At 44.2% G+C, this 24,440-nt stretch overlaps 1 protein-coding gene across 3 annotated transcripts in view; it reads left to right on the top strand.

The window, feature by feature from the left end:
• Window positions 1–24,440, top strand: part of apaf1 (apoptotic peptidase activating factor 1) — a 311,250-nt gene that overhangs the window by 50,868 nt on the left and 235,942 nt on the right. For all 3 annotated transcript variants that reach the window (XM_072471565.1, XM_072471564.1, XM_072471566.1), the window contains exons 5-7: window positions 11,641–11,824; window positions 15,696–15,808; window positions 22,367–22,498. In XM_072471565.1, coding sequence (XP_072327666.1) covers window positions 11,641–11,824; window positions 15,696–15,808; window positions 22,367–22,498 — 429 coding nt within the window. The remainder of the gene's footprint in view (window positions 1–11,640; window positions 11,825–15,695; window positions 15,809–22,366; window positions 22,499–24,440) is intronic.

The following is a 24,440-nucleotide window of genomic DNA, read 5'->3' as shown; positions in this document are numbered from 1 at the left end:
CACTCCCTCTCTTTAACTCTGATGAAGAGTAAACCGACTCGAAACATTAACTTTGTTTTCTCTCCCTACTCAGACTTGTTGAATTTTTCCAGCAATCTCTGTTCTTGTTTCAGATTCAGATTCCAGCATCCACAGTATTTTGCTTATTTTAGTGCTTGAAAACAGTAACTCTAGTCTTTTTTGACTCAAAATAGGCTGGGTATCAAACACGTTCTGGAAGAATGGAATCTGTAATTGCACTGATGTTAAAGAATTTCACCCACCCACCGTTACACTTACAATATAATAATCTTTATTGTCACAAGTAGGCTTACATTGACGCTGCAATGAAGTTACTGTGAAAAGCCCCTTCACTGGTGTAAAAACACCTACAGAGTGGCTGCACAAAAAAACACACCCATTTCTCAGTCTCAACCCTGCAACATCCCAAACTAAAATATGTTGGCCATTTTGATACTGAAGATGCTTGCCAGCCCAGTTTTGGACAGCAGTTAGAAAGCATTCAAGCACTCCTTGTAGGAAAGCTTAATTAGGACCACATTGCTGCATAAGACAAGTGACTAATGCTTTCTGTGTCATGGTACCTCAGTTCGTCTCCTTTGATCATTGTGCCAGGCAGATGTTTGAAGCAATTTTTATAGCATTGAAGTGTTCTCTGGAATGCTTCATTGCACAGATGTGGCGATTTGAAGCCTGAATGTGAACTCTCATCATTTAATGAACCAAAAGGGATTTTACTTATTAAATATTCAGCTGATTTGCAACTACAGACACAACTTTGTGCTCGTTCATGCCAAGCATTCGGGGAGCTGACCTGACTAATTTTGTTTCACCAGTCTATCGTCTAGTGTGCAAGCTGCCTTTCAGAATCAAAGACAAGTCATAAGATTTCTCTTTGGTGAGGAAGGTTAGCCAGTACTTCCTGTCTTCTAACACAAGTGCAACAGAGGAGCTTTACAGGGTATGTAACAGGATTTAACAAAGAGTAGAAAGGAGGATCCAGGGATCTTGACCAGGTCAGGTGGATAGCTCGGGATTGGTCCTCACACTGTCTTCCACTTTTCGTTCTCGCAACGAGGCCTGTGCCTTGACATCCCTAATGTGGAAGGAGAGGAAAAAGGTGAAATCCTTTAGGGACTTGAAGAGACATGTAGCAGCAGCAGTTTGAGAACTGTGAAGTTGGGGGGGGGGGGGGGGGGGGGGAGTTGGGGGGAGGGGGGGAGCTTATGGCCCCTTCAGTCATGTGTTTCCATTCCACTTAACACTCACTGGCATGTCCATTCTATAATCTTCTGTTACCTTCTCAAGTTGCACCTCTCATATTTATAAGTAATAATTAACAAAAGAAACAAAGCCAAAATACATCATTCACGATCACAGTTCTTACTTATTGTGTATTGGTCCAAACATTACAGATTAACAGTATCCAACTTGTATATGGCTCTGGTGCGTAATCTAAAAATATACTATGGTTCATTGCTGTGGTTCTCCTTGGCATAATTTCTTCTTGTTTGGCCTATTATCGCACTTCTTCGTTAAGTAATGGGTTAAGAAACATTGCAATTAGTTGTCTCATTGATGTTAAGTATCCATTAATTGACACTGATATGTAAAGGGGTTTTCAGGTGGCCTCTGTCAGGTGATGTATAGTGAGAGTTTTGTGCAAAGGCTGTTGGAAGGAAACAAATGTGTGTTTGTGAAAAAGGAACAGAACTTTAGACTCTTCATATCGCAGCAACTAAAACATCTAACAATTAGTAGCAGAGGATGGTTGCTGTGTAAATGTGAAGGGTTGAAAGATACAACTTTCCAGATAAAACCAAGGAGTGACTGAGAAAAAAAAGGATATATGGCTGAACCGAGGATAAAGATGGCTGGATATGACTCTCCTCCCTTATTTTCTGAAAGGGAATCGTACGACCAATGGAGAAGTGCAGTAGTTATGTGGACTAAGGTAACTGCTTTGAGAAAGAGAAAACAAGTATGGCATTGGTTCTTTCTTTACCCTATGACCGTAAAATCCGAAACAAAGTGCTTTCTGAGCTGGAATTGGAAGAGTTAGACTCAGAAGAAGGTCTGGAGACTTTATTACATTATATAGATAAGATTTATAAGAAAGGTGACTTGTTCAGTGCGTATGAAGCATGGTCGGATTTTGATAAGTTCCGGAAAATGGAGGATATCTCCATGGAAGACTATATAATGGAATTTGGCAGACTATATAAAAGACTGCAGAAACACAACCTGGAATTTCCACAGTCTGTGTTGGCCTTTAAATTACTTGACTGTGCTGGAGTGAGCAACATGGATAGGCTCCTGGTTTTGACAAGAGTTCAGTTTACTGATAAGGATACTTTATTCGAACAGATGACAAAAGCTTTACAAAAGTTTCTGGGGAAACATTCGATTCCGATGGCTCTGATGACCCAAATAGGTCAGCCTGCAATAAGGCAGAATATGGAAGATACACTCCTAACAGGATGGTGAAATCGTATGGCTACGAACAGGGCTCAAGACTATGGAAGGAGACCGAGACAAGGAAATTATGAAGACAGAAACCCAGATGAAGATGAACCCCAGAAATGCACGGGGCATGATAAATAGATGTTTTCGATGTGACTCTCAATACCATTATGCTTTCAACTGTCCAACTCGTTATGATAGAGTGTTTGAAGTGACACATGACACGGAAGAGACAGAAGAGGAAAAAGATAGTGACCAGAAAGAAGGAATTGTCCTATTGACAAGCAGTTTTACGCCGGTAATGAGGGTGTTGGTTGCAGAATCCTTCAACTGTGCTGTATTGGACAGTGGCTGCACATCTACTGTGTGTGGAATTGACTGGTTAAAATGTTACCTGGACCCTTTGAATGCTGAAAATCGTAACAAGGTTAAGGAATTTGAAAGTTCCACAAGTTTCAGGCTTGGGGATGATAATACTCTGAAGTCGCTGAAAAAGAGTGGTGATCCCTTGCAATATTGCCAGAGTGAATCATTTCATTAGCACGGATGTTGTATCAAGTGAGATACCTTTGCTTCTGAGCAGACCGTCGAAGAAAGCACACATTAAACTGGATACGGAACAGGATAAGGCAACAGTTTTTGGAAAGACGGCGGACGTACAATTTACACAGTCGGGACACTATTGTATTCCATTACAGCCAAATAATATTTCAAGTAGAGTGGTTAAGGATGTGTCAATGGCAGTTGAAAATGGGACTTTAGCTGATAAAAAGCTTGTGGTATTAAAACTGCATAGGCAATTTGCACATCCGTCTCCTCGGAGGCTGAAACATTTATTAAAGGATGCAGGGGTAAGGGACGACGACTATACTGAACTGATAGAACAGGTTAGTGACCGCTGTGAAGTTTGTAGGAAGTACAGAAGGACACCAGCACGACCGATAGTAACCCGACCTTTGGCCAGGGATTTTAACAACATTGTGGCCATGGACCTTAAGATCGGGGGTAAAGCAAATAATATATTTATTTTGCATTTTGTAGATTTAACAACCAGATTTAGTCAATCAACGATTGTATGAAGTAAAGAAAAGAGAGTAATTCTGGATCAAATCGTGGAAAAATGGATAGGGACAGGAATGGGTCCACCGGCAAAATTCCTTACGGACAATGGGGGAGAATTTGCTAATGATGAGTTTAGGATATGTGTGAAAACATGAATATCAGAGTTATGAATACGGCTGCAGAATGCCCATTTAGTAATGGTGTCTGTGAAAGAAATCATGCTGTCATCGATGACATGCTTCGGAAAATTTTGGCAGATCAACCAAATTGCAGGCTAAATTCAGCTTTAGCATGGGTAGTACATGCAAAGAATTCATTGCAGCTGGTGGGGGGCTATAGTCCATTATCAATTAGTGTTTGGTAGAAATCCTAAAATTCTGTCCATTTTGGATGACCAACCTCCAGCTTGGGAGGGGATTACAATTAGCTCTGGTTTTGCTGAACATTTAAATGCATTCCATCGCAGTAGAAAAGCTTTTTTGGAAGCAGAAGTCTCTGAAAGAATCCGCAGAGCTTTAAGACATAACGTACGGCCATCAGATGCCGTTTTTCAGCAAGGAGGCATGGTATACTATAAGAGAGACAATTCTAATGAATGGAAATGTCCAGGGAAGATCATAGGCATAGATGGCAAAACAATTATTTTGCAACATGGTAATCAAACTGTTAGGGTACATTCATCAAGGATAATGGGTACAGATTGCAAATTTTCAAACTTAGACAGAACAGACAGACATGACGAGGAACCACAGTCATCTGGTACGCATGTGTTACAGAACTATGAGGACCAGTTAACTGATATAGACTGGGTTTCTGTGGAGGAACACAACACTTCTGATGAATTAGAACTGGCCATTTTTCCGAAAGGGCAACTGCCAAAGGTTGGTACAAAAGTTACATACTTGCCTGAAGGGTCTAGTCAATAGAAGGATGCAACTGTTATTAGTAGAGCAGGGAAGGCCACTGGAAAGTATAAACATTGGTTGGATGTACAGCATTCAGGGGAAGGAGTCAAGACAATGGATTGGGAAATCAAAGTTCAGAAATGGAGGGCACAGAAACGCAGTGCCAGTTCAGATAGTACATCGGATAGTGAACAGGTCCGCAGGAAAAGGTCGAGAACTATTGAAAGGACATCCCACAGCAGAAGGGAAAGATCAAGCAGTAGCAGTACAGAACGAGATACCAGGCGGGAGAGGGGACGTAGTTTATCAAGATCTCGGAACATGAGTAAGACTACGAATACTAATCGGAGTAGAAGCCCACATGCACGTGAGATTTTGGTGGCTTCTAATAAATTAGATGAAAAAGTTATCAAAGAAGCTAAACGGCAAGAATTGCATAGTTGGAGTGAATTTGGGGTATACACGGAAGTACCGGATAGGGGACAAAGAGCTCTATCCCACAGATGGATTTGCTCGGAAAAGGTTCTCCCGGATGGAACTTATAAGGCAAAGGCCAGGCTTGTGGCAAGGGGATTTGAAGATAACTTAGAAGATGAGGATTTAAGGGTAGATTCACCTACAGCAGGAAAGGTTATTTTAAAGATCTTCTTGGCTCTAAGGCATGGGAATGCAAATCTATAGATATAAAAGCTGCCTTTTTGCAGGGGCATCAACTCCAGAGAGACATTTTTCTCCCTCCTCCTAAAGAAGCAGCTAACACAGAAGGAGTACTCTGGAAGTTGAACAAATGTGTATATGGATTAAATGATGCATCTGGAGTCTGGTATTTTTCGGTAAGGTCAGTTTTGTTATAGTTAGGCTGTTGCCAGTTGAAAGCAGATCCTGCACTGTTTTACTGACACTAAAAAGAAAATCTTTCTGGCATGTTTATGATGCATGTCGATGATTTTTTGAGGGGTGGGACAAGTGATTTTGAAGCTATTGTAATCTCTAGTTTGAGGAAAGAATTCAGGGTTGGAAGTCCGGCTTCCGGTGTATTTAAATATATTGGACTGGAAATTGGACAGACTAAGTTAGGGGCAACTTTACATCAGCAATCTTATTTGGAAAGCATCAGCCCAATAGCAATTAGTCGTGGCCGAGTTTCACAAAAAGACGCAATGGTTTCAAAGATAGAAAAAGAGCAACTGCAAAGTTTAATTGGGCAACTGAACTGGTTAGGTAGACAGACTAGACCGGACGTGAGTTTTAATGTCATGGAGTGGAGTACAAAAATGAATGATCCCAAAGTGGAAGACATAATAAGAGCAAATAAAGCGTTGGCCAAACTAAAAATGCAGGAGTGTGTTTTGAAGTTCCCGGTTTTAGGTGACCTGAGGCACTTGAAACTCATAGTTTATAGTGATGCGTCCTACGCAAATTTATGTGATGGGGTTTCAAGCACAGGAGGTTTTATAATTTTACTTTTGGGGAACAATGATAAATGTTGCCCGCTTGTGTGGGAAACAAAGAAAGTAAGGAGATTGGTAAAAAGCACTTTGGCTGCTGAGACGTTAAGCCTTGTAGAGGCGGTGGATATGGCCTTTTATATAAGTCAGATATTGACACATTTTGGGATTAGGGGATTTGGGTAATATACCTATTGACTGTCACATTGACAATAAATCCCTGTGGGAAAATGTGCACTCTACAAAAAGTGTCAATGAAAAGAGGTTACGGATAGACAACGCAAGTTTGAAGCAGATGTTGGACAGAGGGGAAATAAAAATAATTAAATGGGTCGATAGGAGCTATCAACTGTCAGACTGTTTTACGAAAAGAGGGGCAAATTCACAGAAACCTTTGGATATTGTTAATGAAGGGCGCTTGTTTCTGTGACTGTTTTATTCTCTTTCTCGTCCAAACAAAAAAAAGAGGGGGAATCATGAGTGTTTTTGAGTTGCTTGAAATTTTGTTTTCACCTAATTTTTTTTTTCTCCAAGGAAGGGGAGACATTGCAATTAGTTGTCTCATTTATGTTAAGTATCCATTAATTGACACTGATATGTAAAGGGTCTTCAGGTGGCCTCTGGGAGGTGATGTATAGTGAGAGTTTTGTGCAAAGGCTGTTGGAAGGAAATAAATGTGTGTTTGTGAAAAAGGAACAGAACTTTAGACTCTTCATATCACAGCAACTAAAACGTCTAACATTCTTTTCAGTGCCACGAGACCAGAGTCTGCGATATGGGTAGTGCACGTTTACAATAAGCATCCAGAACAGAATGATCTTTTTTTCAAAGGCCTCTGGCTTCTTAGGGTGCATCCCTGGTTTTGACTCCATCTGTGCAGGCATTTAAAGGAATTAACCAGGGACGTTTCTCTTGTGCTGCTGTCACAAAGGAGAATAAGCTAATCAGAGCACTGTCCTGCTATTCCGATTACCAGTAAATAGGTGACGCCAATTTGCAGAAGAGCAGAACTACTGGAATCATAAGATTTCTGAGAACCTGCGAGATAATGTGTGTAACCCTGAAGCCTTCTGAGTTACTGCTGGGGAGAAATTGGCACCTTGGAGCCATCTATGCCTCAAGGGGGCACGGTAGCACAGTGGTTAGCACAGTTTCTTCACAGCTCCAGGGTCCCAGGTTCGATTCCCGGCTTGGGACACTGTCTGTGTGGAGTTTGCACTATCTCCTTATTGTGGGTTTCCTCCGTGTACTCTGGTTTCCTCCCACAGTCTAAAGATGTGCAGGTTAGGTGGATTGGCCATGCTAAATTGGCCTTATTGTCCAAAAAGGTTGGATGGGGTTACGGGGATAGGATGGAGATTTGGGCTTGGGTAGGGTGCTCTTTCCAAGGGCCGGTGCATACTCGATGGGCCAAATGGCCTCCTCCTGCAGTGTAAATTCTATGATTCAATATGGTCTTCTAAGGCCTGAGAATCAGCAGTAAATACTACCATGGTGACGGCCCTGGCTGGTCTGGAGTCCTCCTTGCTTTGTGGCTTGCTTGCAGCTTGCACCTGTCACTCCCAGGATATATTCCTCCTCCTTAAGGTATCATGCCCTAAGAGAGTGTTTGTGACCATGGACTTCCATTGGATTGGTCCATGATTATGCTTGGAAAAGTACTGCAGTGGTCTGCTGTTTCGCTCTCCAGTATGGGTGATCAGAAAACTCTTCCCCTCTTACCCCCTGTCATCAAGCATATTGGAAGGATTTGCAGGTTGATAATCAACATGCTGGCCATATTATGAACACAGCTTCTGTCGCCATCATGTCCCAGCTTCTGGCTCAGAGGTCATGTCTCTATCGTAAGACCACCTCTCCCCACATGAGAAGAGGGACAAAGTAGCGAAACAGTTGTTGATCAAACATAATTACTTTTCGAAACCTGCGTTTGTTATGCGTATGATGAGTGAGGATAGAGTGAGTTTGTTTGTTGTGTTGCTCCACCGTGCTGACCCCTCCTTACCTGGAGAATTATTCTGGCTCAGGATAGTTGTGGCTTTGGTGGTTATATTACTGTAAACCTGTTTGATAGGGGAAGAAACTTACTTGACATGTAGCTTATGTGCTGTTACTGTTGATGCAAAAGATTGGCTTGAACAACCAGACCATGCATGGTATCTGTCATAATATACACCAGTATATCATGGTGCAGACACACACACTGATGGACACACAGCGGGACCAATCAACACACACAACACCGCAGCCAATCACCAGTTAGAGCACACTCACTATATAGACAGAGGGCATCAGAGTTCCCGCTCATTTGGGATGCAGCCTCTCAGAAGGACAGACCTTACAGCACAGATCTTCACCATGTGCTGAGTGCATAGACTGGTTAGGACAGCCATAGGTCTTTAGTTTAATCTAACATCGTGTTAACCAACAGTGAAAGTATGTTCAACAGTTTCTAACTTAATAAAATAGTGTTGTACTATTTTAAGTGTTGGTGTCCTGCATGTGTTCCACGGATCCAGAGCACCCAACACATCATGGTACCAGTAGTTAAGGGATGTTTCTTAGACCTACCTGCAAGTGATCTGCCTTCCACCAGCATACAGCCATCCTGCAAAATGGACAGCGTCTGTCCACCGCCGCCGCTCCGCATCACCGGTAACCTAGGGGCCAACTGGAAGATATTCAAACAACGCTTCCAGCTCTACCTTGAAGCCACAAACCGTGAAGTTGCCTCAGACACCAGGAAGATCGCTCTCATCCTATCCACGGCCGGGGAACATGCCATCCACATTTTCAATTCTCTCACCTTTGCTGATGGTGAAGATAAATCAAAATTCAAGTTGGTCCTCCTTAAGTTTGACAGTCACTGCAACATTGAGGCGAATGAAAGTTTCGAGCGCTATGTATTCCAACAGCGTTTGCAGTGTAAGGATGGACCTTTCCAGTCCTTTCTCACCCACCTCCACATCCTTGCGCAGTCCTGTAATTACGGGCCCACCTCCGCCTCCATGATACGCGACCAGATCGTTTTCGGTGTTCAGTCGGACCCCCTACGCCTGCAGCTCCTCAAGGTAAAGCAGCTCACCCTAGCGACTGCCATCGAGACCTGCGTGCTGCATGAACATGCCACTAGTCGGTATTCCCACATCCCAGCGGCTGAAATGGCAAGGTGTCCACGAGGCAGAACAGGTCCGAGCAACTCCAGGGCCTCAGCCTGGATGAGGGGCGGCCATTTCGCGCGCTTTTCGTGGACTCCCGTGCTTGTGCGCACCGAACGAGGGGACGGCGCCGTCGACGAACGTACTGCGCAGGCACGTACGACCGCACCGCACATGTGCGGTGGCGCAGCGAACGTACTGACGATACAACGTGCGGCAACTGTGGCTCCGTCCACTTAAAGCGGCAATGTCCTGCCAAATCCCGACGATGCCTGAGATGTGGCAAACTTGGCCACTATGCTGCTTTATGCAGATCAGCTCAGCCTGCCAACTCTCGTCGCTCCAGCTAGCCTTGCAGGAATGTCCGGGCCATTCAACCCACGGTCACCGAGCCCGATTCGGACCTGCTCCCCGATATTGACACCGAGGACCTGAAGGTGCCTTTTCGAGTCGGTATCATTACAAAAAACAGGGTGTCCCCGAAGCAAAGAATCCAGCCTCTATCAGTACACAACACCGATCCGGATAATGAGTGGTGTGCCACCCTTATGGTCAACCGGTCCCAAATACGATTCCGCCTGGACACTGGTGCCTCCGCCAATCTCATTGCGCGGTCTGACCTCCAAAGCCTTTGTGTCAAACCAGCCATCCTGCCATCAGCCTGCCAGCTATTAGATTATAATGGCAATGCCATTGCTGCCAGCGGCTCATGCCAACTTGAAGTGACGCACAGGCCACGCAAAGCCATCCTTCCCTGTGAAATCGTGGACTCCTCGAAAGCCTCCCTGCTTGGCGCGCAGGCATGCAAGGTGTTGAACCTAGTTCAGAGAGTTCACTTTCTCTCTCTCCTGCTGACGCGTCTGCCTTTCAGGACACTGACTTCAGGTCGCAGCTCGACGTCATTATCAGCCAGTACCACGACGTCTTCGAGGGCATGGGCATGCTCCCGAACACCTACAAGATTTTATTAAAACGGAATGCCACGCCTGTGGTGCACACACCTCGCAGGGTCCCAGCACCCCTTAAGGACCGCCTCAAGCAGCAGCTGCAGGACCTCCAGAACCAAGGAGTGATTTCCAAAGTCACGGAACCAACCGACTGGGTCAGTTCCATGGTATGTGTAAAAAAGCCTTCCGGCGAATTGAGAATTTGCATTGATCCCAAGGATCTAAATCGCAACATTATGAGAGAGCACGATCCAATTCCCAAGCGCGAAGAGCTCACATGTGAGATGGTTCGCGCCAAGCTCTTTACCAAACTCGACGCCTCAAAAGGATTCTGGCAAATCCAGCTCGATAAATCCAGCAGGAAACTCTGCACATTTAACACCCCCTTTGGAAGATATTGTTACAACAGGATGCCGTTTGGGATCATCTCTGCATCAGAAGTGTTCCATAGGATTATGGAACAAATGATGGAAGGTACTGAAGGTGTTCGCGTCTATGTCGATGACATAATAATTTGGTCCACCACCCCGCAGGAGCATGTTAGTCGCCTCCAGCGCGTATTCAGACCTATACATGAGCATGGCCTCCGCCTCAACAGGGCCAAATGCTCTTTTGGTCAGACAGAACTCAAGTTCCTCGGGGACCACATCTCCCAATTGGGTGTGCAGCCGGATGCGGACAAGGTAGCTACCATCACAACTATGAAAACACCAGAGGACAAGAAAGCGGTCCTCCAATTTCTGGGCATGGTCATTTTTTTAGGGAAGTTCACCCCTAACCTCGCCTCTTATACCACGGCTCTCAGGAATCTGGTCTTTGACGCAGTCCAGCCTGCTCCTGAATCGGCGGCTCTCGACCCACCCTTGAGGCGGTCAACCAGAATTCGTCGCCCACCTCAGAGACTAAATTTATGAACTTTTTGAATTTATGGACTCTCTGAATTGTTTTGTTGCTTTGTTTGATCGTTTCCCTGGTTTGTATATAGTGTTGATCACGTTACTCTTGTTGCACACTGCTTCTCTGCACCAGACATCTTCCCATGTAAATAGCTTAGTTCTCATGTATGTAGTCCTGTCAATATGTCTTCGCACCCCACATGTAGTTAGGAACATTCTCACCACACATTATTTATTGCCACACACATACATTTCTTTATAAAAGGGGGAATGTCATAATATATACCAGTATATCATGGTGCAGACACACACACTGATGGACACACAGCAAGATCAATCAACACACACAACACCGCAGCCAATCACCAGTTAGAGCACACTCACTATATAGACAGAGGGCATCAGAGTTCCCGCTCATTCGGGATGCAGCCTCTCAGAAGGACAGAGCTTACAGCACAGATCTTCACCATGTGCTGAGTGCATAGACTGGTTAGGACGGGCATAGGTCTTTAGTTTAATCTAACATCGTGTTAACCCACAGTGAAAGTATGTTCAACAGTTTCTAGCTTAATAAAATAGTGTTGTACTATTTTAAGTGTTGGTGGCCTGTATGTGTTCCACGGATCCAGAGCACCCAACACATCAGTATAATTTCCTAAATTGTTAATGTCCAATTGTAAAACCTCTCTGCAGCATTGTTGGACTACTTCTTTGTCATGTTCAGTAATTTGATTCAAACTTTCAGAACTGTAATTTGACAGAATGTTTTCCTGGAGGAGTACACTGGGTAGCAGTTGGAAAACAGGATCGTGCAGGTGTTCTTGTTAAACTCCAGAATCTCTGCAGCCGACTTAACCAGGGATCCCACACTTATCCAAGTCCACCTCTTAACACTGAGGAAGCCAGGGACCGACTGCGTTTCTTGATGGCACGTAAATACCCTAGGTAGGTGAGATGAAAATGTTGTTTTTGTGTGGAAACAAGAGTTGAAATCTGAGATGTATTTTGTTCTAAGTATTCTAGTGTACATCAGTATTAAAATGTCAAGTGCAGGGAACAGGGTAATCAACTTTGTTTGAAATGTGAATAAAGCACAATCTGCTCTTGTATTTATTTATGGGAGGAAAATAAAGGCAGTTTTAAGGGATTTATATTTATTGGTAAACATTATAAATAAGGTATAGTTTTAAGTGGGTTTACTTTAATGTTTCTGTACTTGGAAGGGTAAAAGCTATAGTTAGATTCATGCTGGACAAAGCTGTTTGTATGTGTGGAGGTTGGTTAAGTTCCAACTGTTTTTCTATTGTGATTAGAGAGGGCTGCGGCATGAAGAATAAATAAAAGACATAAGCATGTGGGTGTTGCTTAGTAACTGGGGTTTTGTAAGGTAGAGAAGCTTTTAAGTTTAGCTAATTTCATTGCAGTTGGAGATAGGTAGTGAGAGAGAAGGCAGCTCTCCAAGCTCTGCTAGAAGCAGTTGATTTAAAAGGCTAGAGAGAGACTATCTCTCTCAACTTTGCTAGAAGAAATGCCATGTCATGGAGTAATAGTTAAGAAAACAAATGCAGAGATCTGAAGAGCAGCTAAAGAAACTAGAGAAATGAAGAGAAGTTTCCAAGCCGTCTGAGGTTAAAGGTACTAGTACAAGGGCGGCACGGTGTCAGTGGTTAGCACTTACAGCACCAGGGAACAGGGGTCGATTCTGACCTCTGGTGACTGTGTGGAGTCTGCACATTCTCCCCATGTCTGCGTGGGTTTCCTCTGGGTGCTATTGTTTCCTCCCACTGTCCAAAGATGTGCAGGCTAGGTGGATTGGCTATGCTAAATTGCTCCTTCGGGTGGTATTGCAGGGCAGGGGATTGGGCCTAGGTAGGGTGGTATTTTGGAGGGTCGGTGCAGACTCGATGGGCCAAATGGCCGTTTTCAGCACTGTTGTGATTCTATGAGAACAGAACACTGTTCAATAAAGAGAGACTGAGCTGGGCTGGGAAGAAGGCTGAGACAGCAGAAAGATATCTGAGTGATTTTCAGGTTTGTGAGATTTTACTACAGCCTGTAGATTGGAAGTTGAAGTAACTATGGAAATATGTGGCTGGATCTCAGAGCTTGTGTAAAAGCAGTTAAGGCAAAAGAAACTCTAAAGGGGTTCGTGCAGAATCCTTGACTGGAATCGCCGTTAAACATGGAGGGGAAGTTTTGTTTGAAGATACCATTTGGAAAACCTGATCTGGATTTTGGAATCCAAACCACTAAGAGAAAGCATTATTTTGAGAGAAGATTTGAAAACATGTTTACGGGAGTGGAATTTGGAAATTCTCATGTGATCATCATCTTGGGAGATTCTGAGGAGAAATCCACAGACATTAACTTGGGTTCAGAGCGGAGTGGATGTATTTGACCACAGTCATCTTGTGTGCTTAAAAGGGATATTTTGTGTTAATGAGACTATTGTAGCTTAAGATGTACTTGGTAATCCGTGTTAATTTTTAAACAGTGTGTATTTGTTAAGATAAGGGGGAGTAAAGATAACCCAATTTTGTAATGTTTAATAAATGCTTTTTCTTCTTCAAACTAATTAGCGATCCTGAGACTTGTTCCTCCACATATTATTTTTTTTTGAAGTAAAAGTTACAGTCTTTTGAGCCAGGTTTCCATTCTGAGATCTTCCCGTCCAGTTAGAACATCAACTGGGATCGGAACATTTAATTCAGATTATCAGATGATTTGAATCATGAGCACAAAATTTGTACTATTATTTCAGCTTTTACATCAAATTATTGGATAAAGTACTTTATCTGGTGTAAAAACGTGCTTTAGTTTATCTCATGTAGATTGACTTGGGGGGAAGGGAAGAGCTGATTAATGAAATGGCTGAGCTCACTTTCCTTCAACTCCGGGATCTGGCTTTGAATCTGGCTGACAATCGGTTTAAAGTTGCTTAGTGATTTAGTGTTATGAGCCTGATGAGTGACAACCACGCTCCTCACCCAAAAGACAGAAATGCTTGGGATCTACTATTCTATTTGGAGAGAGGCTCTGTTGTAGCAAGTGGATTTTTTTTTACCTTAAGTGGCTTGAACCGGCACTTTGTCGAATCTGAAACAAGTTGAGGTTGATACTAAATGTAGGCAGTGTAGAAGTGTTCCATTCCTTGGTGCTGATGCAAGTCACTGTGCTTCAACAAACCAGTTCGATCTGACTATGAAATGTGCGCACAATCTCTATAAATAATTTTCGAAGTGCAAAGGGCCAGTTTAAAAGTATTGGGCAGAGTTCTCCCTACCAGACTGCAGTGGGTTCAGTGGTTGGCGGGCATGGTGAATCTGGCGGGAGCCAAAATGTTGGAAACCTGCCAATGTAAAGTCGCATTCCAGTTCTCCCAATGGCTGGCTCAGGTGGGTTTCTCTTCTCACTGGCAGGTAGCGCAAATAATATTTGTGTTCATTTACATCTCATGATTGCTCAATAAAGCAGCTGCCTGCCGGCATCTTGTCAGGCTTTCCCATCTTGCGTCACGTCGGCAGGAATTTGTGTCGGCGTCAAACGCAATTGCTAATGAGTGGTGTACATAAGGTGGTCCTCGGTTCACCAGAGACTTTGGGGTGAGTGCAACAACTTTCTGCCTTAGTGCTGCGCTGCTCCTGATATGCTGTTCACCACTTTGCCTCCATCTCCATGCTGAGCTGGTTTTCATGGACATCATGGTGCGGCTGAAGCAGTGGGCCCTCCTGTCTCACCGATTCGGATGAGTACTGTGTCTGGGGTTGGAGAGTACAGGGATCTCTTTGTCCCTGGTGTCACACTGCAATATTTATCTGGAAAGTACCGTGCTGTGGGTCTCACGCTGCCACCGTAACAAAGGTCTGACATTCGACTGGCGGTGGAGTGCGGGTGAGAGGGGTTGGCCTAATGAAGTCGAGGGGAGCAATGTGGAAGAAAGGTTGTGCGGGGGGGGGGAGGGGGGGGGGGTTGCGGAGAGGTGGGTAAAGACTCGCAATGGCATGCGGAGGGCAAAGGAGTGAGTGAAGAAAACTAATAATGGAAGGCCGAGGCAAGGGAAGCTGGACCCCAACGAAGTTGCCTGGAAAGCTCACAAAAAAGGGTCAAATGAACACCTCATCATTTACTGCCAGGAGATGGATGAACACTCCAGAGGGGGTGGGTAGAGATCCAAGTGGGGCGTGGGTGCCTCACTGATGATGCAATCGGGGGAGGGTTATTGAATCGAGGAACAAAATTCCTCTTGCGGCTACCAGCCTTTCCCCCCTGGGTTGCCGACATCCTGCGCAGTCTGGTGAAGTCAGGTTGGCTGGAGAGACGGGTATGAGTGCCCTGAACTGATGTTTAAATATGGGTCCTTTTGAACCCGTTAGCTGAGGGCGAGCGGGTGAAACAGCTGCCCACCTGCGGTGGAGGGGAACTCGCTTTGTGCATAATTAATGAGCTTCCAAGCACAGAATCTGATGCGGGATCCGCTATTCTGGTTGCAGCTGCCGGAGCTGTCCCTCACCACATTTAGTCTCAAAATGGGAGACTTCCGGCTTTTGTGTTCTGACGTTGCCAGTGGTGGCTCAGTGCATGTCTCAGAAAAAAAGGATGTGGCGTCAATGGGTGATGCACTAAAGCAGGGGTGAGAGGATGAAGAGCAACTCACCTTTTTAATTGTTGCTAGAAGACAATGAACATCCAGAAAGCTGCATTTGTTAAACCTTTGATTTTCCCAATGTAATTAATAATTGTCACAGCTTAAAGCAATTAATTGATTGTGAAGCATTCTGCACACCCTGAAGTTTTTTTTTCTCCCAATTTAATTTAGATCGCTTTTGGTTCTGGATGATGTTTGGGACAGCTGGGTGCTAAAATGTTTTGATGTTCAATGTCGTGTTCTAATCACCAGCAGAGATAAGAGCATCACTGAAGCAGTTACAGGTAATGAGGTTTTATTCCCAAAATAATTGTTTTTCACCGATCTTACAATTTGTGCCTCCTCCAAACTACTTTTAAGTTTTAAAAAACAAAGTTATACAAAGTTTGCGTACTTGATTAATGTATATGCTCAAGCCATTCGTGTATATGCTCAAGCCATTTAAGTTGCTTTACTCATTTAAATAGTGAGAGTTTTGAAGATGTGTATGGCCAGCAGATTGTGGAGATGTAGATGAGTCTTGTAGGACAGAAAGGTTTCTAATTGGCCCGCTGGCCTCCAGATGAATTGTCGTGAGGCCTGGTAGAAGGCATAGCCAGAATGCATAGCAGTGTTCCCTGATAACTGCTTCTTCTCCAGTAGGCACTGTAAGAGTGCTGATCTGGGTATTTCTTCTCATTCTTGTTTGCTATCTGGCAAACAAACCTTCCTGTTTTTTTTTAAACAAACTAGAAATGGATATACCTCAGAAGGCAGTGATCTGTGTGAGGGTGAGGGGCGTAAATTACTTTTTACAGGTTTATCTGTTCTAGATCTTGAGGCTTTTATCTGGAATCTTGCAGTTTGGACTAGGCCATTTTCTGTGATTGGGACATTTATTCAAAGACTGGATTCTTCTGAGTGAATCCATTATTCTGGGTTATCTTGCAGGAAATGTTTCTATATTGAGGAGATGAATGGGAATGAACTGATCAAGCTCTTTCTTCAGATTGGATGGAGTGTAGATTGCAATTGAACATGCTTGACAAAAAAATATGGGTCTTGCGGGATAGCCATAGACAGTGGAATGTATTTAATGAATTATTCAGTATGATACAAAACCAAGATATTTCCTTAAAAGCCAAAGGCGCCACTTGTATTGGTTCACCATGGTTGATTAACTATAAGAAAAGGGGCAGAATCAAGATGAAGGAATAGACTTGCAAGTAAGAGTAGAAATCCAGCAGACTGTGAAACCATATAAAAAATGAATGACAAAGAAAGTAACAAGGAATACAAAAAGGAAATTTGAAAAAGCTTTCAAGTGATGTCGCAAAACTTTTGTAAACATATTACGGGATGAAGATTGGTAAAGCAGAATGTGGATCCATTAAAGAAAGTGGCAGGCAAGTTCATAATGGATAAGAAAACAGCAGACCTGCTACAGTGTAAGAAGAGGACAAAGTGCCATCAGTTCAAGCAGAACTAAAAATAAATCAAAGGGAGAAATCTAATGGATTTAATATCAGTTTAAAAAAAAAGGTAATGGTGGAAATAATGGCTTTTAAGGTAGAAAAATATTCAGGACCTGATAGTTTGCACCCTAGGGCATTAAGAGAAAAAGGTGAGGAAATTGCAGGTGCATTAGTCACAATTTTCCAAAGCCCTCTAAATTCAGCAATTTTGCTTTTGGATTGGAAGATTGCACATGTAAGTGTATTATTTAAGAGATGGAGGAAGAAGGCATGTACAGTAACTGCCCCCTGTCAGCTTATTGCCAATTTTGGAAAAGTTACAGGAATCTGAGACAGAGTGATCTAAGTGAGCCAGCATGACTTTGTGAAAGATAAATTCTGACTGCTGAATCCGGGTGATTTATTTTGAGCTAACCAGCAGAGTGCGTAGGGGAGTGTTGTTAAATAGCGTTTGATGACGTTCTTTAAGGGGGATGACGAACAAAAACGAAAATGTATGGAATTGGCATTAACTTTGTGACATGGGTAGGTAGTTAGTTGGTAGATTGGGATAACAGGATGGTTACCTGATTGAGGAGGAAAGTGTGATCATCCACTTTGGTTCTGAGAAGGACCAATTGGAACATATTCTTAATTGTAAGAGAGTAAGAACTGTGGAGGAGTCGATGGATTCAGATGCCCACCTACCACAAATCACAACTAAAGGTTATTGTACTTAGTCAAACTGCAATCAAAAAGACCAGTGGCCCAGAATTTGCTGTACCTGGTCAGTGAATGGCACCAACTGTTAGTCATACCTGTTTAATCTCCATGATATTTTGTACTGCAATTCGCTGAATGTGTGGGATGAATACTACGAGGCAATCTCTGTCCTGCATCTCAGGTAACAGGGCAAGCAAACGTTCATCTCCATAACCAATCAGATTGTTAAATGGACAGTGCAGTGACAAACAAGGAAATGTAAATTAGATTAGATGAATTAAAAAATATATATTTTTCAAACCAGTGTGCACACAAACAAGAACACAATCATTCAAAAAACACAACACAATCCTCACAGTTCAACAGTTTCTCCCTTTAACACACTCACCCCGGCAACAAACAGGTCCTGAAACGGGGACAAGAACAACCTCCATCTCGCCCAGAAACCTCCCACCTAATCTTTTCCAGTTTAAGGAATTCTGCCATATCCCCAGCCACATCAATATCCTCGTTGGCTCCACCGACCTCCACTCCAGGTAGAATTCACCGCCGGGCAATTAGCATGGCAAAAACCACTACATCAGTCCCCTTTCCCTCCCCTCCAACAGCTCCAGCAGTTCTGACACCACAAAGATCTTCACCAGAGGACCAGTGACACCTCCATCCCCACAATCTTTGATACTGTTTCAACCAAAACATGTGGACATGATTTGCCCCCTCCTCATCTCTCTCACTTATCCTCTACCTCTGAAAAGAACCCACTCTTCTGCACCTGTGCACCACTTTGAACTGTACCAAGCTCGTCCTAGCACAGAATGACGTTGCATTTATGTGGTACATAATCTCACTACACACCCCCATCCCAACTCCATGCCCAGCTTTTTCTCCCACTTCCGCTTCACGTCCTCAATTGGCGCTTTCCCTGTGCCCACCAGCCATCCGTAAATGTCCGTGATCCTCCCGTTCCCCAACTCATCTGGTGACAACAACCTGTCCAACAAAGTGTGCTCCTGCAAGCGAAGGACCGAGGGCACCTCCTTTCTCATGAAATCCCGTAACTGTATATATCTGACCCCCCCCCAAAAGCACCTTCTATTTCTCCTGCAACTCCCCCAATGAACAAACCCCTCACCCGTTCCACCCCTTCCTTGTGCCACTGCCTGTATGTCACATCCATCCCTGCCGGGGCAAACGAGTGATTTCCACAAATAGGAGACAGCAGTGACATACACCCTGTGCCAAAATGCCGCCTCAGCTGGTTCCAGACCTTCAAGGGTGAAGCCACCTTCGGACTCACCCTATGTCTCCCCAGGGCAAATGGAAGCGTGGCTGCAGCCAGAGCCCTCAAACATACTCCCACACTCAAAGCCTCTTCCACCTGCACCCACTCCGACCCTTCCTCCCCCCACCCCTGCCGGACCTTCTCCATATTTGCCGTCCAGTAATAATACCACAGATTCATGAACACAAGCCCCCCCCGCCCGCCGCTTCCTTTGTAAAAACACCCGCTGAATCTGCGGCGTCTTGCCAGCCCATATGAAAGCCAAAATTAACCTGTCCTCCTTACCAAAGAATGCCTTTGGCAGGAACATCGGGAGGGAATGAAACACAAACCGAAATCTTGCCACGATGTTCACCTTGAACCACCCTGCCAACAAAAGTGGGAGGGCAGCTCACCTCATCAAATCCCCTTTCACCTCCTCCACCAAACCAGCCAGATTCCATTTACATACCGTGAACCAAACCAAACAATTGATGGTAACTAGCTCTCCGAAAGTTAAAATAAACAACCCCATCTCTTGTGGAACCCCTCAATCACCCCACTTAGGGCAAATTTCACTTTCTCAAAATGTAAGAACTCCATTCTATCCCCCAGCCACGCCGAGGCACAGGGTGGAGAAGCTGACCTTCACCTCAACAGAACCCACCTGTGAGAGATTAACAAACCCACCTGTGAGAGTCTGCAACTCCAGCAGGTCTGACACCCCGAATATGGCCCCCAGAGGACTCGGCTCCAAATCCACATGCAGGATCGTCGACATGGTGCTGAAAACGACCCCCACAATTTCTCCAACTTTGGGTAGGACTAGAACATGTGCACATGATTAGCAAGGCCCTTCCCAAACCGTTCCTCTAACCCGCAGCACCTCACATCACAGTCCCTCATATAGCGCCATCCCCAACTCCTCCTCCCACTTGGTTTTAACCTCCTCCATAGACAACTTATCCTTCTCCAAAATCCTCCCACAAATCGCCGAGACGACCCCATCCTTCAACCCCATTACTGGCAGCACCTCCTTCAACAACGAGGAGGCAGGTGCCATCGGAAAGTTCGGAAAGCCCTTTCTAGCAAAGTCCCGCACCTGCATCTACCGAAAACCCCCCTCACGCGGAAACCCAAACTTCCCCCTCAATTCTCCAAGCTTGCAAACCGCCCCTCCAAAAACAAATCCTTCCTCTCCTTCACCCCCCATCTTCCCCGGCTCAAATCCATGACTCCCCCGAATCGGCATCGGCACCGACCCCTAAAGTGCTGTCGAAATTGCCGCACATAACAACCGCACCCATGAGATAAATGTAGGCCCAAAACCGAACCTCCCCAAAAATTGGAACAAGTGCCTTCATTCTACCCTATCAAATGCCTACTCCACATCCATAGCCACAATAACCTCTGGCACCCTGCCCTTAGACGGCATCAGAACCACATTCTGTAAATTCCTAATGTTACTTGACAGCTGCCTTCCCTTCACAAAACCTGCCTGATCCTCTGACACCACCTCCGGCACACACCCCTCGAGCAGCTTCGCCAATACGTAGCCAGCACTTTCACATTTTGTGTTTAGTAGAGAGACATGCCACCAGGTCCTTATTCTTCTTGAGGATTAACGAAATCGGGGCCTGAGCTAATGCAGCTCCCCCCGCACCAGGGAGTTGGAACGCATCTCCAGGAGATGTGGGCCAATTCCACCGTAAACTGTTGACAAAGCCAACCGGGAACCCATCAGGTCTGGCGTCTTCCATGACTGCATCGATCCAATCGCCTCCATAACCTCGTTAAACCCCAGCGGAGCCTCCAATCTCTGCCCCTTCTCCCTTCCGACCTCCAAGAATACAAGTCCATCCAGAAACTGCCCCACCTCAGCCTCCTCTCCCTGAGGCTCCGACCTATACAGCCCCCTAAAAAAGGAATCAAATGCTTTATCAATTCTCTGGCGTCTTCACCAACTCACCCCCCTCCTCTCTCAATGTTGCTATACATAGAATACATACAGTGCTGAAGGAGGCCAGTCAGCCCATTGAGTCTGCACTGACCCTCCAAAAGAGGCCCCATGCCCCACCCTATCCCCATAACCCAGTAACCCTCCTATCCTTTTTGGGCACTAGGGGCAATTTAGCATGGCCAATCCACCTAACCTGCACATCTCTGGTCTGGGAGGAAACCGGAGCACCCGGAGGAAACCCATGCAGACATAGGGAGAACGTGCAAACGCCACACAGTCACCCAAGGCTGGAGTTGAACCTGGGGCACAGCCGCTGTGAGGCAGCAATGCTAACCACTGTACCACCTATCTCTCACACGGCTGCTTACCGCCTCAGTTGATGCGCTAACAGGTGGTTGGCCTTCTCTCCATACTCATATAGGACCTCCCTCGTTTTCTGAAGCTGGCCCACCACCTTCCCTGTCGTCAACAAATTAAATTCCCCTTGCAGCTTTTTCCACTTTGCTAAGAGCTCCCTGGTCCGGGCCATTGAGTGCTGCCAATCTACCTCTGAAATTGCACCTCCCCTCTCCATATGATTGAAACCCCCCCGCGGCTGACCAAAAGGCCTTGGCCCGAGTAAAGCTAACCTGCTGCTTGGCCAGGTCGACAGCAATGTCTTGGTATGTTCGGATTTGCTGGCCCTCCCAAGTACAGTGTCTCATCGTCCTCGCCCACCTTGAGATCTGCTCCTTCATCTGGAATCGGTGCATTCTCACTATAACCTGCTCTCAGCTCCCCTGCTCAGTTCAGTCTTGAACGAATTGCATTTTCCTGCTGTTAAACATTGCAAAGACCAAAGCTACCTTCCACAACAAACTCCACCATCCCAGGTCTTTCTTTCAAAATGCTGAAGAGCATTTGGAACGTAAATTGTGACAGATTGTTTCCACTGGTTGATGAATTGACAGCCAGGTTAAACTTTCAGCATTCTATTAGAAGAGTGTCGAGGAAAGTTTAGAGAAAATAAAGGGACATTAGAATGCAGAATGCTGTGCCATAAGTGGCTGTTGAGGTAGGGATTGTGATGATGAAAAGGGAAAATATAAAGAAGATGCAGTGAAATAATATGAAAATGTCATTAGAATAGAAAGCTTAAGTTGAAGAGCTCGCTGAAGCACTATGAGGCAAATGGTCCCTTATGTTGTGATTTCTAAGATTCTACAAGGGCTCCATAGAGTACGAGATGATGACTACCAATAGAGCTGCGTCTGAGCATTAATTGCCACCTTCAAAAGAAGAAATTAGAAAATAAATGGAGAATGACCATTTTAATGATGTCAGTATTGAATGAGATTCTCAGTTATCACTGGAAATGTTGAATCACCTTGGTCGTTATCAAACAATGATCCTGATTAGTTTTACCAATTTGAATAAGTTCGACTCGCAGAAAAATGCTCATTAAACTTTTTTCAATGTTCTGCAGGTAATAGCTTTCCCGTATCTGTACAAAGTGGTCTAAGCAATGATAAGGGACTAGAAATACTATCACTTTTTGTTAACTCAAAGGTGACATCACTGCCAGAGGAAGCGCACAGCATTGTACAGGAATGCAAAGGTATGTCACGTCATGGACTGCTAACATATATACATAACATCCCAGATTGTGTTACAGCTGAGAAACAAACGGCAAGCAGAATTGGAAGTATGCGCGGACGTGGTTGAAACTATGGTCAAAAAGATAGGTTGCACCTAGAATTTTTATATTGTGCGATCAAGAGGTTACTTTCATTACAGTGTTGGATTCCATTATTTACTTCGCCTTGCTGCTGCAATATTCATTCTTGCCACTAAATGGCAGTATGTAAAATCTAAATTTCAACATTGAAATACATTGTATAGTAATATAGCTGAACCTAATTCCAGCTACTGGTGACGTTGTAGCATATGCTTATTTTCTGCACAGCAGTTACATGCCTGGAATTTAGTCAAACATGTAAGACAATTTTTAAGTTGTGGTAGGAATACTGGAAGGGTTTAGATTATTTAAATCATTCATGAGGTTGTGTGTCTTCCTGTGCAGCTTTTAATATATACACATGCCATTCATAGTTTCATTCTAATTTGGCTGATGATTTTACCAATGCAGGTATGGTTGATTGGCTTTGAGATTGAATGTCGTGCTTTGAACGGCATAATATGGACTTGGATATCATTGCATTTTGCGGGGAAATACAATTTGAATTTTCTTTACATTTACCATTCCTCATACGTCAGGTGTCACACTGTCTAATGGCAATTTTTGTGTCATACTTAAAAGAAAGCATTTGTGATGTATAGAAAAAAACTCCCCACGTTAGCATATTACAGGTCAGAAAGAAAGTTATGTGGAGCATTGAAAGTCTGAAAAGGGATATAGATAGGTTAAACGGTGAACAAAAATTTGGCTGTTGGAGTATAATGTGGGGAAATGTGCAGTTGTCCACTTTGGCGGGAAAAAAAGTAGAATATTTTTTAAATAGCAAGAGACTGCAGAATTCTTCAGTACAGAGAGATCTGGATGTCCTTATACATGAATCACAAAAAGTTAGCTTGCAAGTACAAATAATTAGGAATGCAAATGGAATGTTAGCCTTTATTGCAAGGGGGATGGAGTATAAAAGTAGAGAAGTAGATACAACTGTACAGTATGTTGGTGAGACCGGACCTTGATTACTGTGTGCTGTTTTGGTCTCTTTCAGGAGGGATAGACTTGCATTGGAAATAGTTCAGGGAAGGTTCACTAGGCTGATTCCTGAGATGAAGGGGTTGTCTAATGAGGAATGGGTGAACAGGTTCGCACTATATTTATTGGAGTTTAGACGAATGAGAGTTACTTTTTTGAAGTATGCGGCAAAATAATAAATTCCCCCCTTTCTATCCAATCAAAATAGCATATCCCATCTTACCCTGGATTTGAAGGTCAAATGTAAATAAGAAATAAATGAACTTGAAAGCTGAATAGCTGCAGCTTCTTAGTTGACCTCATTAAGAATTTAAAAGCATTTGGATCGTGTGGCCTTAAAGAGACAATTCTTGATGTCAGTGGCAGAATGAAATATTAATGTATGGTAAAATGTCCAGCCCTTATGAGACTGCATTTTATGTCCTCACTGTGATAAATGCTGATCAGATTTCCTAGTTCTATAAAAATGTAATTCCAGCACAAATTTCCTTTTTTTTTCATTTGCCCATGGGATGTGGGCATTGCTGGGTGGGCCAGCATTTATTGCCCATCCCTGAGGGCAAGTAAGAGTCAACCACGTTGCTGTGGATCTGGAGTCACATATAGGCCAGTAAAGGACATTAGTGACCCAGATGGGTTTTTACGATAATTGACAATGGTTTCATAGTCACCTTTAGACTTTTTTGAAATTCCACATTTTCATTGAATTCAAATTTCACCATCTGCCAAGGTGGGATTCGAACCTGGGTCCCCAGAGTATGACTCTGGTCTCTGGGTCTTTGAAAGACTAGTCCAGTGACAATACCACTATGCCACTGCCTCCCCAAATGTCTCA

This window comes from Scyliorhinus torazame, chromosome 13 (genome assembly GCF_047496885.1).
Source record: "Scyliorhinus torazame isolate Kashiwa2021f chromosome 13, sScyTor2.1, whole genome shotgun sequence".
In the NCBI taxonomy this organism is placed as follows: Eukaryota; Metazoa; Chordata; class Chondrichthyes; order Carcharhiniformes; family Scyliorhinidae; genus Scyliorhinus; species Scyliorhinus torazame.
This window is presented reverse-complemented; position numbering and strand designations above follow the sequence as displayed.